The following is a 17,728-nucleotide window of genomic DNA, read 5'->3' as shown; positions in this document are numbered from 1 at the left end:
AGTTTATAGGCAGCTGCCCATCACATTCTGAAGGAAAACGAAAAAGCCAGAGCGGAGCTAAAACACCTACTTTATATAACTTTTATCCAGGACTCTGCTTTATATAATTGCAATACCACGCATATTTCAAAATCAAGCCAAAGGAACGATTCATTACGCAATTATGTCCCAAATTTATACTGCTTTGCGATTTCAGCAAAACATGCAATGCAAATAGCTCTGTAGAGCAAAAACGACTGAGGATTATTTGTTTCCGCCATTATGCGACGACCCTCTTCTTTTCGCGCCATTTTGACCCCTATCCAGTGTCTGTTCAATGCATGTGAAGGGAAAAACAATTAATGGTGTCTAGCGTGAATCAAATAATTCTGGATGAGGTTGACGAGGAAAAAGAATGGAGTTATTACATGTACACAAGATTGTTCACGTTGATAAAATAGTAAACGAAAGCATTTGGCATCTTAATGAAAAATCTGCATTACATAAAGTTTCTCCAGTTTACAATAATTTCATATTTTTCAAATTTCACAAGGTACAAAGTTACATTCTGACAAAACAATTCTTACTGACTAACCCCCTTTCACCTCTTATTCTCTCACTGTCTTCCCCGTATATTCCCATTGTTTTATAATCTATGGTAATAGGTTATTGACAATGATATAATTTCATATTTTTCAAACACCTCATACAAAATAACATTCTGACAGAAAAACCGGGGACTAACCACTTTTCACCTTTGACTCTCTCTCTCTTTCTTCTCATTGTTTTACGATCCATGGTAAAATTTCACTATTTTCCCGTTTTAATCATTGATAATATTTCATATTTTTCAAATTTCACCACTTACAAAATAACATTCTTAAAAACATCTGAATACCGATTCAGACTCGTGACGAATAGGCTTTTAACACTCACCATTGTTTTTGTAACTTTAATGTCCATTGTACAATATGCGGGCTTCTGGCGAACTGAACATCTAATGGGTGGTGGTTGAGTATGACGATGTAGATCATGACTCACTGGAAGTCAATGATACCCACAAAATTGGGAATAATCGCTATTTTAGCCACTTATAGATGATGTTTTATGGTATTATCTGGACAGTATATTAACAGTCATACCTGGATGGAAACCGTGACCAAAAAGGCATATGCAAATTAACTCCAGAATTTGAGAGGCAATTTGTAAGAAACTAGATCTGTAAGACTGAAACAGTAAACAAGCAATTAGTGTTCTTGCATATTTTGCTTGCCAACTCTAAGTTCCTGGAATCTGTTTACGATTGATATTACATGTGCTTGCTCTTCTTTAGTTTGCTTATAAGAGGTGAAAATTCAAGGAAAATGTTTTCTGTGTAAAAGCTTAATGACCTGTTTGATTTTTGTTAATAAAGTGTTATGTGTTGACTTTATTTGTTTTAAGTCACCGACTTGTATACCATATCATTTAAAGTTTTGCATAATAATGCCATAGAAATTTGGAAAGGTAACCATTTCTGATAAATTGAATTCATCTTTGTTGTCAGCATTCCTTTGATGTCAACTCCGTAACTTAAAACTTAAAAAAGTTAAGTCATCTTTTTTCTTAAGTTACATTCATGAAAAAGTGATCTAGAAATTAATACCAATATTTACACGAAAGTTAAATGGATAAGCTGTCCGTTCACGTATGAACTGTCGCCATTCTATCCGTGTAAAACAAAATAAAAAAGTTATGTATTTTGCTCAGTAACATTCAGCTGCTCCGTTACGGGCGTATCATGGATTTATATTTCAAAATCAACCAAACTGTCCGTAACGGTGTTGATATTCAAAACTCATGATGCTTTAACGTGTTGCCGTGGTAACAACTCAGTTACGTACAATTTAGTGCTTATATTTCTAGTATGTTGCTGAAAGTTTGCTTTAAATCTTAAATGTTTTATTAACTGAAATCTTAATTAAGGTACTTCCGACTATTCAAATATTCACCCTTATACCAGCAAAAACATTTTCACATGTAATCAATGTCATCTGTGGTACTGCCGAGGATAATTGAGATTGCTACTTCTCCACTGGCATAGCACCACCGATTGTAACTTCCACTGTTGGCATCTGTAGCACCACCGATTGCAACTTCTTTGACATTTGCAGCACCGCCAAGCAAAATATCAATTGTTATGTCTCCTTCAGCCTCAGCACCACTTCCTATTACCTCTACTGTAATATCCGACATCTACAGAACAACCTCATATATGTTATACCGTTGAATCCAATCCCCGTTGGAGGCAGTAGTCCAACGGATTGCAACTCCTACTATTTTGTCTCCTTCGAAGTCCTTAGAACCACCGAGCTCTACTGTTATATATACTTCGGGATATGCAACACTACCAAGTATAAGATACAGCCTTTAAGCTATACTGTTTAAAACAAGAGTTGTCACTATTGGTGACAAATGCCCCCGAAGCCTGCCAAAGAATGCTACAGTTGTATGCGCAAAAAACCACATATTTCGTAATCTTGACCTTGACCTAAGAGGCCCGGATCATAAGCATGACATACCTTCTCAATGTGGGTAACCTTTGTGTCAAATTATTTTCAAATCCCTTGATAAATGGCAAGGTATAGACCAGATAAGAAACACATTTGACTTCTAAGTGTGAATTTGACCTTGGAGCTAGGGGTCTGGGTCTTGTGCATGACAACTCATCACATTATAGGGAACTTTTATGCCAAGTAATTCCAAAATCCCTTCATCAATGGCAGAGTAATGGACCATACAAGAAACAGACCATGTTAACCTTTAACCTCCAAGTGTAACCTTGACCTTAGAGCTAGGTTTAAGGCTCTTGCACACGACACGTCGTCTCATTAAGAGAAATATTTATGCCAAGTAATATCAAAATCCCTTGATAAATGGCAGAGTTATGGACCGGACACGAAACAGACCCTGTTAACCCTTGACCTCTAAGTGTGACCATGACCTTGGAGCTAGGGGTCTGGGACTCGCGCATGACACGTCCTCTCACTATGGTAAACATTTATGCCAAGTTATTTCAAAATCCCTTCATGGATGGCAAAGTTATGGACCGGACACAAAACAGACCATGTTAACCATTCACCTCTAAGTGTGACCTTGACCTTGGACCTAGGGGTCTGGGTCTTGCGCATGACACGTCGTCTCATTATGGTGAACATTTATGCAAAGTATTTCAAAATCCTTTTATTGATGGAAGAGTAACAGTCTGAACAAGAATTAACCGGACGCACACACAGTGCGATTTTAATATGCCCACCTTCGTGAGTATAAAAATAGTCGGGTAAACAGAAAATACTTTCCAATGGTTATGAAGATATGGAGCGGACACAAATTTGAAATATCTGATCTTTTGCCTCTAGGTGTAACATTGACCTAGTGACCTCGCTTGTGCACTCTGCACATCGTCTTCATGAGGTTAACAATTGGTGCTATCATTATGAAAACAAGAGAACCATGCTGGTCCTGAATCGCTCACCTGTCCACACGCAACCCAGTTTGTTGTGGCTAAGTTTCATTGAAAACCACCAAGTAGTTTCACTATTTTTAGACCTACTGACCTAGTTTTTGACCGCACATGACCCAGTTTCGAACCTGAACTAGATATCATCAAGGTGAACATTCTGACCAATTTTCATGAAGATCCATTGAAAAATATGGCCTCTAGGGAGGTCACAAGGATTTTCTATTTTTTAGACCTACTGACCTAGTTTCTGACCGCAGTTGACCCAGTTTCAAACTTGACCTAGATATCATCAAGATGAATATTCAGACCAACTTTCATACAGGTCCCATGACAAATATCGCCTCTAGAGAGGTCACAACATTTTTCTATTATTTGACCTAATGACCTAGTTTTTGATGGCACGTGACCCAGTTTCGAACCTGAACTAGATATCATCAAGGTGAACATTCTGACCAATTTTCTTGATCCATTGAAAATTATGGATAGAGGTCACAAAGTTTCTCTATTTTTAGACCTACTGACCAAGTTTTTGATCGCACATGACCCAGTTTCGAACTTGACCTAGATATCATCAAGGTGAAAATTCTGAACAATTTTCATGAAGATCCATTGAAAAATATGGCCTCTAGGGAGGTCACAAGGATTTTCTATTTTTGACCTACTGACCTTGTTTTGGACCGCACATGACCCAGTTTCAAACTTGACCTAGATATCATCAAGATGAACATTCTGACCAACTTTCATAAAGATTCCATGAAAAATGTGACCTCTAGAGTGGTCACAAGCAAAAGTTTACGCATGGACGACGGATGCCACGTGATCACAAAAGCTCACCTTGTCACTTTGTGACAGGTGAGCTAAAAACTTCCACTGGTTAACACGACATAGAGCAGATACAAATTTGAGCTATCTGACCATTGACCTCTAAGTGTGACCTTGACCTTAGACTTGAAGACCTCGGCATGAACACTTTTTATGTTGTCCTGTTGTCTTGGTGAGGTTAACAACTGATGCTAGTTATAGGAAAATCACTTCAGAGCAATTAATACTATCCTGCTGGTTAATGAACTCAGCCACAATTATATATGACATTCAACTTTCGAACGTAAAATGATTGGGAATTTAACTTGTTCTTTGGGATTAAATTTCGTAGATTTACTCAACCACGAAACCCGCGAAAATTAGTCCCCCACGAAAATTAATGATTTCAGTATACTAAATTTATAAACAAATATTCTAATAAACTATCATGCAGCCCAAGTTGAAAATGTGGCCAGTAATATGTTTTAGTTCCACGTTTTTTTCTTAAATTTGGCTCAGACTATACCCGAGGGTGATGTAGACTATACCCCGAGAGTCATGTGGAAAATGTGATCATTTCGAAGTAAACAAGGATTTCCTAAGATTTAACTTACCTAGTTTTTGACAGTTTCAAATCTGACCTATAGTTCATCAGATAAACATTCTGACAAACATCAGGTACAAAATGTGACCTCTTGAGTTAGTAAGGTTTCTTTATTACTTTACCTAGTGTATTTATCCCAGATGACAGAGTAATGAGAGATTTTATTAAGGCAACCATTCTAGACATTAAGATTTGGTCCAAATTTTGACCTAGTAAAATGTTAACAGTAAAACTTTAGATGATGGATTAAGCACATCATACGATGACAGAGGCAGGGCAATCACAATAACTTTCATAGTGGAAATAGATATATTTAATCATCTTTTATAAAACATAACTGACTTATTACACAACAGGGGATCAACTATTATACATTAGCAGTCATCTTGCCCCTTGCGGAAGGAACTCGCATGAAAATCACAACCTGGACAGCATAAAATAGATAAAACACTTTAACAGTAGATTATATTTATGTTTATTTTTCTTCATTCTGCAATATTTCCTGAAAATACTGACAACAATATATCCCCTCCAACACTTCTGACAAAAGCTAAACCATTCCATATAGTCAATGAAATTGTCCAAAACTATGTTAACTTATCATTTAGTCATCTTACAGACTAATCAACTATTCCTAGAACAGTACATAATCAAACGAATTAAAGTATAAGAATTATATACACCCGATATGATGACAGAAAAAAACTTTACAGTCAACAGAGCAGACAAGTTACATACAGGGGAGACTGTGATTAAATACAAATGTTAAATATGCTCTGTTTGCAGATATACACCTAAATAAATTCATCAATCTAAAAAGACCTTAGGCAATATTCATAAAACTTCTTCCTTACATCTTAACCTGAAGACATGTTTAACAAGAGGGCCATAGTGTCCCTCAGACGCTCACCTGACCGTGACTGTTTGACCTTGAATATACACATGGCACAATGAAAGATAAAACAATTCAAGTGCACCCATTTGAACAAATTTGAGGAAGACTTCAAATGATTCTACATACAAAGTTTGATGACAAGAAGAAGTCTTTTAAAGTTTTTTTCTATTTTTAGCTCAAATAGCCCTTATTTTTGCCAAGAGACTGCTTTCAGTAAAAGCCATTATTAAACCTCTCTTTTGTCTACAATGATAAAATCCCATTACCCGAGAAAAAGATATTTTGACTATCAAAAACAATTTCAACCTTTCTGACACGTGATAAGTGAAAGTGACAGTCAGATCATGTGACCGCACTGATATTTTGAATGTCATAAGGGCAATTAACTGCTTCAATTTTTTAGCTAAATGATTGCCTTCCTTGTACACATACAGTAGTGACCTCACTATTCAATGTTTACACAGGCGATTACCATGCTAAAGATGAAACTGTTAAATTAAATGAATTAAAATTTTATGTACTAAATTTTGTTCGGTATAATAAAATAAATATCATATGGCAGCGTGTGTGACACTGATATTATCAACCCTCGAAACAGAATGTCACCACTCGGCTTTCGCATCGGGTGACATTCTGCCCTCGGGTTGACGATATCAATGTCACACACGCTGCCATATGATATTTATATAATGTCAAAGGTATTAACTAAGGTATGTAATTTTCACTATTTATTATGCTGTCACCTTGTAGTAATGACCATAAAGCTATAGAGATGACCTACTGACCACAGCCAATCACAGTATGACATTTACAGGTTGTATGTTCTATCACATTTCAGTTCCTGACAAAACAATTTTCAACATTAAGGCATAATTATGTGACTTTCATCTTGAACTAAATATCACAAACTGTTTACCAAAGTAAATCATACTAAAAGTTGGACCGTTGTATGTCCTATCCTGTTGCAGTAACTGACCAGAACTCAAGATTACTGTGACCTTAACCTTTGATGTACTGACCCCTTCAACAATAGGGATCATCAACTGATCACATGCAATTACCCTATGAAGTTTGAAAGCTGTAGACCAAGATGCTTACAAATTCAAAGTAAATGGAGATTTAAGTTAGAACAATTACAGCCTTAAAGTACCATTCTGACACATTTGGATTTGATAACACTTCTGAACTTGGAATAAAAACATCAGCACGGTTGAGGAGAAATTTACTAATGAAACTTTTGAATCTACAAAGCTTTGACATTTGAAAAGTAATACAATGTCACTGGGTATTTTTCTCAGCAATTGAAAGTAGAAAAATACTCATTAAAATCATTTGATATTTCCTATTTCTTTGCTATAATATTATCAAATACAAATATTTTTTTAAATCTGAACCATATCTTTACTTTTGATTGTTCCAAATCATCTTAATAGTCTTCTGGTGATTTTCACCTTGTTCACTCCTGTTTTTGTACAATCACATTTCAAATATTAGCAAAAATAAAACTGTCCCAAATACCACCCAATCTACAGTACAATGTAGTAAAATGGGATAAATAAGTGAGAATTCTGTTGCATTTCCAATGTCAAATATGGTTTAACAATTAAGTTACAAATCTGCTGTTGATGAAAAGGAAAGAAAAAGAAATTCAATATCATGAGGTCATGGGAAAAATATACAAATTCTGCTTCTTTAACCCTTAACCTGCTGGCGGTTAGTGGTTCTGCCTTTGTGACCAGTGCAGACCATTATCAGCTTGCACATCCGTGCAGTCTGATAATGGTCTGCACTGTTTGCCATTCAGTCTGTAACTTTTTGATAAGCACCCCTTTTAACAGTTAATGGTACTGTCCAAATTGACAGATGGACAAGTTCTAGAAATTTAGCAGGTTAAGGGTTAATCTAGATATACAAGACCCTGGCTAAAAAAGTGTATGAAACATAACTAGAGCTACCACTACAAATGAGTCATATTACTACACAAGTACTTTGACAGAGGAAATATGAACAGTCGTGATTTCTTAAAATTTCTTGTAAATTCAGTATTAGATGTTACATGAATAAACTCTCTTCAGAGGCAGTAAATAGTTTTCAACTGCTAGTGTTGAATACGTTAGGATCCGATATACATACAGTCTAACCCCTCTTAATGGTCACACCTGATCAGCAGTCACGCCTTCCCAATGGTCAGTCTGTGAAGTCCTGGTCAATTTTTACTCTATTTTATTACCCGCTTCAGCAGTCACCCCTCATCCGCGGTCAGCGGTCAACGATTTTGCCTCAAGGCCACCATATTTACCCCCATCAGCAGCCAATCATTTTTATTTTTTCAAAAACTCGGGACCGTTCCAGCACAAAGGACGTATCTGAAAATATGAACATTGTTTACTGTGATGGATTGTTTATTTCGCGACAGTTTGATAAGAGTTACTGATTTCAATATCTTAGCTGGAATTCTATGTGTATGACTTTGGATGCCCACTTCTCAGTCGTTGAAGATACAAAATGACATGAGCCTCAATTCAAACTGATAACAAAAGGTGTGATCGTCTTTTTTTGTTATGATCAAATGGCCAGTATAATTTTATCGCCAATTAGCCTGTCACATTGTGTCAATTTTGTTATTCACAGTTTGATCTCGGTAAAAGATAAAACTCTATCTTTAAATAGTATAAACAGATTTGTGATTTTATTTATATTTCTTCCTCAAAATAACTAATAAAATTTTGTTTTGAAAGAAATATAAGCCACTCGATCTTTTACGGAACGTAACAGCAATCTTAGATTTTAGTCTAGACAAAAAGCGCGTACAGAATTTTCCCTTTACCAAAATGGCAAAAATGACAATTTTTGTTGTTTACTATAACACACGCCAGAGTTGTCGATTGCGAAGAAGACCATTAGTATTGCCTAGTTAAATGTACATCAATGTATTCTGGTAAAATGATAAGAGTAAAACAATTAAGTTATGACTGAACACTGGTCAGAAGTCTGAAATATGATTGAACACTGGTCAGAAGTCTGAAATATATAAATATTCTGGCTGTCCCTCCTATCAGCAGCCAGCACGCTTAAGCGGCCATTTTGTCTGTTTACCCTCACTGGCTGCTTAAGAGGGGTTAGACTGTATACATATTTAAGAGGCAAATTATAAATTTAAGCACCTATTTGTACTTTAGAATAATAATATATGCTAGAATTCAAGGTTGAATTTCAATTATTGAGTAACAATTATTGGAATAGCCTTTACCTTGAAATAATGACATGGTGGCTTGTACCTTAGTTGAGTCAGAGCTTAAAGTGGATGTGCCGTTCTGACAGGGAAATTAAAATAGCAAAGAAATAATATGGATGGTACATATATTACAGCTTATTCTTGGATTTCAAAGTAAAACCATGTAGCAGATGGCGCTATCACTAGCAGGGAATTTTCTGTAGCCACTTGAAAACTGGCAAATTTAGCTTTTTTTGCAATTATAAGAGCACAAATTCAGAGATAGTAAATTGACATGTATGTTAATTCATCAATATTTTTGTTTCAGAAGGGTGGTTACAGTCTTTTGTGCGAGGTTTTGGAAGTCAAGTAGGCAACTGTTGTGGGAGAATCTCTGAAAACTGCTTATTAACCCCTTAAGAAAGAAACTTGAACATCTGTAATGTCTCCAGTTTGCATTTATTTAATGGCTGGGGTGATTAGCATAATTTATGAAAGAATGCCATTGTAAAAGTTAATTCTGAAGCAAAAAGCAAATTTCAAAGAGCAATAATCAAGTGAAGATAACTGTGATTCAGGGCCAACAGTTTTAGCATTTTCTGAGCAGATAAATTGACAGACATACCTGTTATTATACCATTTTGCTTAAACATATGGTTACTGTGATATTAAAATCACCAAATAAGGCATTTAAATGCACATTTATTGATTTTCATTAATTCAGTAAGTTTTTAAAGCTTGGAAAATGCAACAGGCTTCTGAGGTAATTTCAGCAGTATGTATTCTGAACCAGTAGCTAAGTGTTCGTTTCTGTTTAGAATACAAATAAATACTGGATATAATATGAATACAAGCCAAAGCACAGGAAAACAAGAGGGTCATGATGACCCTGGATCGCTCACCTGAGTAATATAACTTACATGTTTCAAATGTCAAACTGATGAGAAAATATTAAGAAAGTCAGTAGGTCACATTCATGGTCAATGAAATTCAGTTTTACGGTTTGTGTGCAAAACTGTGTATGTCATCAAAATTTCAAGGCTGTATCTTAAAAAAAAAGGAAGTAGGTCAGTAGGTCAAGGTCACAGTCAAGTGACATCATATTACTAGGGGTCATCAGGTAATTATAATTAAACAGTCTTGGAAATAGGATCAGATGATTTTTTAAGTATTTTTCCTATATAACACATAATAACTAAGTGACCCCAGGGTGGGTCCTCTTTTAACCCCAGGGGCATAATTTGAACAATTTTGGTGGAGGACTACTAGACAATGCATCATACCAAATATCAAAAGCCTAGGTCATATGGTTTCAGACAAGAAGATATTTAAAGCTTTTTCCTATATAAGTCTATATAAAACTTGGGACCCCCAGGGCAGGGCCTCTTTTCACCCAAGGGGTATAATTTGAACAATTATGGTTGAGGACCATAAGACAATGCTATAAACCAAATATCAAAGGTCTAAGTGTTGTGGTTTCAGACAAGAAGATTTTTAAACTTTTTTTCTTATATAAGTCTATGTAAAACTTGGGACCATATTTGACCCTAGGGGGATAATTTGAACAATCTTGGTAGAGGACCACTAGATGATGATACATACCAAATATCAAAGCCCTAGGTCATATGGTTTTGTACAAGAAGATTTTCAAAGTTTTTCCTATATAAGTCTATATAAACCATGTGACCCTCGGGGCAGGGCCATATTTGGCCCTAGGGGGATAATTTGAAAAATCTTAGTGGAGGACCACTAGATGATGCTACATACCAAATATCAAAGCCCTAGGCCATGTGGTTTTGTACAAGAAGATTTTCAAAGTTTTCCCTATATAAGTCTATATAAACCATGTGACCCCCGGGGCGGGGCCATATTTGACCCTAAAAGGATAATTTGAACAATTTTTGTAGAGGACCACTAGATGATGCTACACACCAGATATCAAAGCCCTAGGCCCTGTGGTTTTGGAAAAGAAGATTTTTAAAGTTTTTCCTTTGGAATTCAATACTTTAAATTAAATTTTGAAAGGGGGCCACCCAAGGATCATTCCTGTGAAGTTTGGTGTAATTCTGCACAGTGGTTTTCAAGGAGAAGATTTTTTTAGAAATTGTTGACGGACGACGCACTACGCACGACGGACATCAAGCGGTCACAACAGCTCACCTTGTCACTTCGTAACAGGTGAGCTAAAAATGTGCTGCTCAACATTTCTTTTACTTCTTCTTTGACATATTTTTGTTCTTGACCCACAACAAATATACCTGCATATATACATAGTCAAGCATAATCTGTCAGTTTAAAAAATCTGCACACAACTGTAAATTATACTAAAGTGAACCTTTGTTTGATTTAATCTTAAAAGAAAAAACAACTGTCAGCACCATATCCTCACCAATTGCTGCTAACTAATCTAGAAATATTATACAACTGTCATATTGCATCAACCCAACAATCCAGAAATGAACAGAAAAATATTTGGAAAAAATACAACACTCATTGTTAATGAAATATGCCTCTTAATCATACACCATACTCCAACCTTGAAAGACCCCCTAATAATTGTAGAACACATGTTTTCTGAAACACAACACCATAAATTAACCCTTCTAAAAGTGTTTCTAGCACAATCATTTTTTCTTCTTTCTCTTTTCTCTAATTTTATCAACTTCTCCATATTTGATCATATTTCTCCATTTATCCTTCAGCATAACACCAGTCCGTGTAGTATTTAGATATTCCTTTATCTGTGCCCATTTACCCACTCCAAATGTGTTAACTGCATCATAAAACTCCAGCATTTCATCATTTGTCCATTTTCTCTTCCTGCTACCATACACAGATGATACCTCCATTTCGGCTGAAAATCAATAGTACAAAGTTACCTTTTTGCAACAGGTTTAGATTTACACGAAGGAAGCATGCACTGTTTTGAGTCATTCTGTTTTATGTCACACTTATATAAAAAAAAAATCTTACTACAGTCGTGTTTCTATTCCCCGTCAAGATACAATGGTGTGTGAAACATCAATATTTTTCCATACTGTGACATACTTTAATGTGTGTCCTTGCATTAATTCTTTTATTTAGTTCTGATCAGTATATGTCAATCTTGTTCAGACTACTGAACAAATTCGTAACATTTTCATTACATTTATATGGGCAGATACGTATGTAATACAAGAGGGTCATAATTACCCTATATCTCTCTACCTGTTAAACTTGGCCTTGGCCTCATCAAGATAAACATTCTAATCAAATTTCTTGAAGATTGGGTCATAAACATGGCCTCTAGAGTGATAACAAGCTTTCACTTTGATTTGAGCGGGTGACCTAGTTTTTGATCCCATGTGACCTAGTTTCAAACTTGGCCTAGGAATCATCAAGATAAACATTCTGACCAAGTTTCATGAAGATAGGGTCATAAGTATGGCACCAAGGGTGTTTACCAGTTTTTCTTTTGATTTGAGTGATGACCTAGTTTTTGACCCTACATAACCCAGTTTCAAATCTGGCCTATAAATCATAAAGATAAACATTTTTATCAAGTTTCACGAAGATAGGGTCATAAATATGGCCTCTAGTGTTAGCAAGCTTTTCCTTTGATTTGAATTGGTGACATTAGGTTTTGACCCCCACATGACCATGTTTCACACTTAGAGTTTCATGAATATAGAGTCATAAATGTGGCCTAAAGGTTGTGTTAACAAGCTTTTCCTTTGATTTGACCTGGTGACCGAGTTTTTGACTCTATATGAACCTGTTGCAAACTTGGCCTAAAGATCATCAAGATAATCATTCTGTGCAAATTTGTATCAAATCAAAGCACAAATGAAACCTCTTTATGACTGAAAGGGCCAAAATAGGAAATTTTGACCCTTTCAGGGGCAGTAACTCTAGGACTCATGACGGAATCTAGCTGGTTTTCGAAAGGAACCGAGATCATTTTATGACTCAAGTTGTGTGTAAATGTGGTTAAAATCAAATGTAAAATGTCACTTCTATCGTGTTCACAAGGTAAAAAAAAATTAACAAACTTTGGCTTTTTCAGGGATCAATTTAAATGGATCTCACAGATTCATCATGGGATTCAAGATCTATTGTTGTTAAAGATATCTTGCAAGTTTGTATCAAATACAAGGGTTTCATAAATGAAGTGTCTATATGGCTGCAAAAGCCGAAATAGCAAGTTCTGGCCCTTTAAGGTCCATAACTCTGGAACCCATGATGGGATCTGGTCAGTTTTCGATAGGAACCGAGATATTATGCCAATACAGGTTGTGTGCAATTTTATTAAAATCAATTGCAAAATGTGGTGTCTATCTTGTTCATAAGCCAGATACAGCAAATTCTGACCTTTTATGGGACCATAACTCTAGAACCCATGATGGGATCTGGCCAGTTTTCGAAAGGGACTGAGTGATTATGGTAATACAAGTTGTGTGCAAGTTTGATTAAAATTGGTTGCAAGAAATTGGGAAAGGACAGACGATGGACAAAAGCGGTCACAAAAGCTAACCCTGTCACTACTTGACTGGTGAGCTAAAAGTATCAAAAGTAATGGAGCAGAAACACATTTTTACTTGACCTGAAAAGTGACCTAGACCTTAAAGCAACAAGCACAAAACTGTTTCATCATGGGGAATGTTTGTGTGTAGCACTAAGATAATCCATCAATGCATATAAAAGTTATGGAGCAGAAATAATTTTTACTTAACCTTCAATAGTGACCTTGACCTTTGGCCTACAAGTATAAGTCATGTATGTGCATAATCTACATATTGCCCTCTATTCACATATCAAGTTTAATGAGTCTAGCTTGAATACTTTTTGGATTACTGCAGGATCCAGATTTGCAGACGGACAGAGAGCATTCCTATTGTCCCATCCGGTGTTTCACTGGTAGGGGACAAATAAAACTTTCACATGAGCTGTTTGTAAAATGATGGCCCCATATAATTTTCAATATTAAGTATGCCATTACCCTGCCTTTGACCTAATGACAACAAATATTGGGGTTATCTACTGACCTACTGACATGCCGATCAGCCTAAGTAGTTTGAAGGTTGTAACTATGTCCTGTCATATTCAAGTTAATCACACAAAACAACTTTCAGACCTTGGCTCCTGATGTACTAAACCGTTTGACTAGAAGGACTATTTTCAGACCACAGGCAGTCATCCTATGATGGTTGAAGGCTGTAGGGTAAATAAGGCTCTACCTACTGATTATAAACTGCTTTCAGTTTCAAGGTTTTCATGACCATGATCTTAAACATACAAACCCTCAAATAAGGATCATTTACATACCATAGGCAGTCATCATATAAAATCAATATATCTCTGTAAACATGGATAGACATAACTAACAGACCTCAAGACAAAAACTGGAAAAATTAAGAATTAAGCTTACATATATTATCTCCAGCCTCACTACCATAACTACACCTCGTTGAAGACATCACAGGTTCATGTCTATCAATGCGACCTTTGTTCTTCCTGTATCGAAATTCTGGGCTATCCTCTCCATATCTAAAAATAGAAACAGAATTAGGTGTTTTTGTCACAAAAACATATGCCTCCCCCTATGTATACCTGTAGCTCTGGTGGCCATTTTGTGCAGCGAAGCGGAACGTGTCAGCCATATGCTCAACTAGGCTTGGTACTGAACACTCCTGTGAAGTTTCATTGAAATCCAGCCAGCAGTTTGACCTGTGAAAGCTGGACAATATTTTTCTATCTTTAGCTCTGGTGGCTATTTTGTGCAGCGAAGCTAAGCTTGGTACTGATCACTCATGTGAAGTTTCCCACCTATGGGGGAGACATAATAAACTGTTAATATTCAGTCACCAGGTACCTTCCGGCTATTTTTCAAACATTGGCTAGCACCTGTATTCAGCCACCAGATACCTTCCAGGTATTTTTCAGACATTGGCTAGCACCTGTATTCAGCCACCAGATACCTTCCAGGTATTTTTCAGACATTGGCTAGCACCTGTATTCAGCCGCCAGATACCTTCCAGCTATTTTTTCAGACACTGGCTGTGCTGTATTCAGCCACCAGATACCTTACAGGTATTTTTCTGGCACTGGCTAAAAAACCTGTACAGTGCTACAAACCTCCTACAAGCCAGCTGCTTAGATTCCCCACATGTAAGATTACTAGACCTGATGCAGGCCTCTGAACTGACTGCAGCGTTTTTTTTTTTATAACTGACAAATCAGAAAACATGAACAACCTTACAACTGATGATGTTGTTCCCATGCTCTGGATTTAACATTTCGATGAAGAAATCCCATACTCAGAGCAAACATTTACCTAGTGTAATTTTCGGCAGTGTCTCACTGCCTTCTTCAGCATTGACTGACCGGTTATGATACGTCATACATGAACATTGTCAAAACACCGGACATACCATCAAATCTGAAAACACTAAGATTCTGACAAATGAAAGTGGACTATAGGCTATAGAGATAAAACAGTGGAGACCATCGTTCAACCGAGAAGAGGGCCTGGAGCTTCCCCCCATCTATGGACCTCTCCTCTGATCACGTGACCTTCCTACATTACGTGACCTACCATAACCGGTCAGTCGGTGCTGAAGAAGGCAGTGAGACACTGCCGAAAATTACACTAGGTAAATGTTTGCTCTGAGTATGGAATTTCTTCATCAAAATGAACAACCTTGGTAACTTGTTAATCAAGGAATATTTCTGTTGAAATATTTCTAAACCAATGTTGTATGTAATTTAATTATATATCTAGCGGCTACGTTGTTTTTTGTTGTTGGATAAATTGGAGGGAATAAAACAATCTTGGTATTGTATTATTTATTTGAACTGTCAACCGGCTTTCATTATATTCTGTTCACACCTATATAAGATTAACATGAAAGCCGGGAATATGTTTTGACAGTTCAAATAAATAGTACAATAAAGGGTCACCTAAGGCACATTTGTGTAAAATTACATTAAAAATGGACAAGAGTTTTAAACCTTCCACTACGTACCTGTAGGGAAAAGTGACCATGCCCTACGGCAGTCATGTTTTTAATGAAACGGAATAATTTGAACATTATTAGTAAAGTGTTACCTTTGTGTGAAATTATTTTAAAGTCTAGCAACTAGTATCTTTCAGGAAGATATAAAACTATCTCAAAATCAGACAAGCAGTTTAGGAAAAGACGTTGTGTGATTTTACATCTGGTAGCCATGTTTTTCATGAAATGAAAAACTTTGAACAATCATTGTAAAGGGTCATCCAAGTGTGATATAATATCATATGAAATCATTTTAAAATTGGGCCAGCAGTTTCTAACAAGCAGACTTGAATTTTCCATGGAAGAGTGAATGTGAAATTCAATATATTTCAAAATTCAACCAGTTGTTTTAGTGATGTTGTTTGTTCAGCTCTGGCTATGTGCAACCAAGCAGAAATGTTTGAATAACTTTAGAAGAGGACCATCCAGGCAAAGTTCCATCAACTTTCACCAAACGGTTTCAGAAGGGATGTAATTTGAAGAAAAATGGTTAACAGATGAACAAATGATGGACACAAGATGGACAGTGGGCAGATGCAGACTGATCACAATATCTTACTCCAAGCGCTTTGTGCTCAGGTAAGCTAACAAACAAGAACAGGGAAATGGTAAAGATAAACCACAACAACTTATTGACATTTTCTTTTCCTCTGTAATGTAATGAAATTGAAACAAAGGCACAATTTGCTTCCTATGTATGGTCTTAAATACTCTGTAAAAAGTATCTAGAATACAGCTTCTTTTCAAGGCAAGTACAGGCATTTAGTTAGAAGCACATACTTTCAAGACCCAAGCTGAAGCACTTTCTTGCATGATGATACAAGTAGACTCAAAAGCTACAAAATGAATGCAAAATCAGTGACCTAACCAGTTCAGCCAAGAAAGGCCTAACATTATAGCTTGCACTGACCTTTCTGCCAATGATGGCCTTTGTACAGGTGAAACAGTCGAGACTGGTCCAGATTTCTTAGGTGTTAATGAAGATCCACGTGAGGTTGTCAGCTGTTTGAAAGGAGACCTGTCTTCTTCTGACCCAGGCTTCTTTGGAGTTGATGTCCTTGAATGTGATCCATCAGCAGTTGTTGGCTTTTTAGAAGGTACCTTGAAACTACCTGATCCATCCTTCTTCTTCGGAGTTGACGTCCTCGACTGTGATCCATCAGCAGATGATGGCTTTTCAGAAGGTACCTTGAAACTACCTGATCCATCCTTCTTTGGAGTGGATGTCCTTGACACAGCACCACTTGATGTTGGTGGTTCTTTACACGGGGACTTTGATACACCGGATCTTGCAGATCTAGATTCTTATATCAAAAGTTAATAAACATAACATGTCAAATTAAGCAAAATGGACAGAACATATTTCAAAACAATATGTAAGTTTCAACTGTAAAAAAAAACAAGATCCCTCACCTGAGTTTCTCAGCTGAATTGAACAATATTGGTCTAAAGTCATTCAAGGTATTCATATTTTGAAATTAGGCCAGCTGCTTGGGAGATTTTCAAAGTTCTCCATATATATTAATTAGGGGTGACTATTGAGGCCAATTTTGACTATTGCAATACTATTGATATTGCTTAAAAACTATTGCGATACTATTCTATTGCAGGTTACTATTGCGATACTATTGCAATAGTTATCGGCCATCATATTTTATACAGTAAAGCTACCAAATGGCATTGTTACACAGTGTAAGAG

The 17,728-nt window shown here is 36.4% G+C and overlaps 1 protein-coding gene across 1 annotated transcript in view; it reads right to left on the bottom strand.

The window, feature by feature from the left end:
• Positions 1–5,344: 5,344 nt before the first annotated feature.
• The window catches only part of LOC123546610 (telomeric repeat-binding factor 2-like), a 51,243-nt gene continuing 38,859 nt past the window's right edge, over positions 5,345–17,728 (bottom strand). Inside the window, exons 9-11 of the mRNA XM_053550931.1 lie at positions 16,940–17,333; positions 14,403–14,521; positions 5,345–11,849 (exon numbers count right to left, since the gene is read on the bottom strand). Of these exons, the coding sequence (XP_053406906.1) occupies positions 11,620–11,849; positions 14,403–14,521; positions 16,940–17,333 (743 nt within the window). The 3' untranslated portion in view covers positions 5,345–11,619. The remainder of the gene's footprint in view (positions 11,850–14,402; positions 14,522–16,939; positions 17,334–17,728) is intronic.

The sequence above is a fragment of the Mercenaria mercenaria genome, chromosome 9 (genome assembly GCF_021730395.1).
Source record: "Mercenaria mercenaria strain notata chromosome 9, MADL_Memer_1, whole genome shotgun sequence".
NCBI classification, from domain to species: Eukaryota; Metazoa; Mollusca; class Bivalvia; order Venerida; family Veneridae; genus Mercenaria; species Mercenaria mercenaria.
The sequence above is the reverse complement of the archived record's forward strand: the minus strand, read 5'-3'. Positions and strand labels throughout refer to the sequence as shown.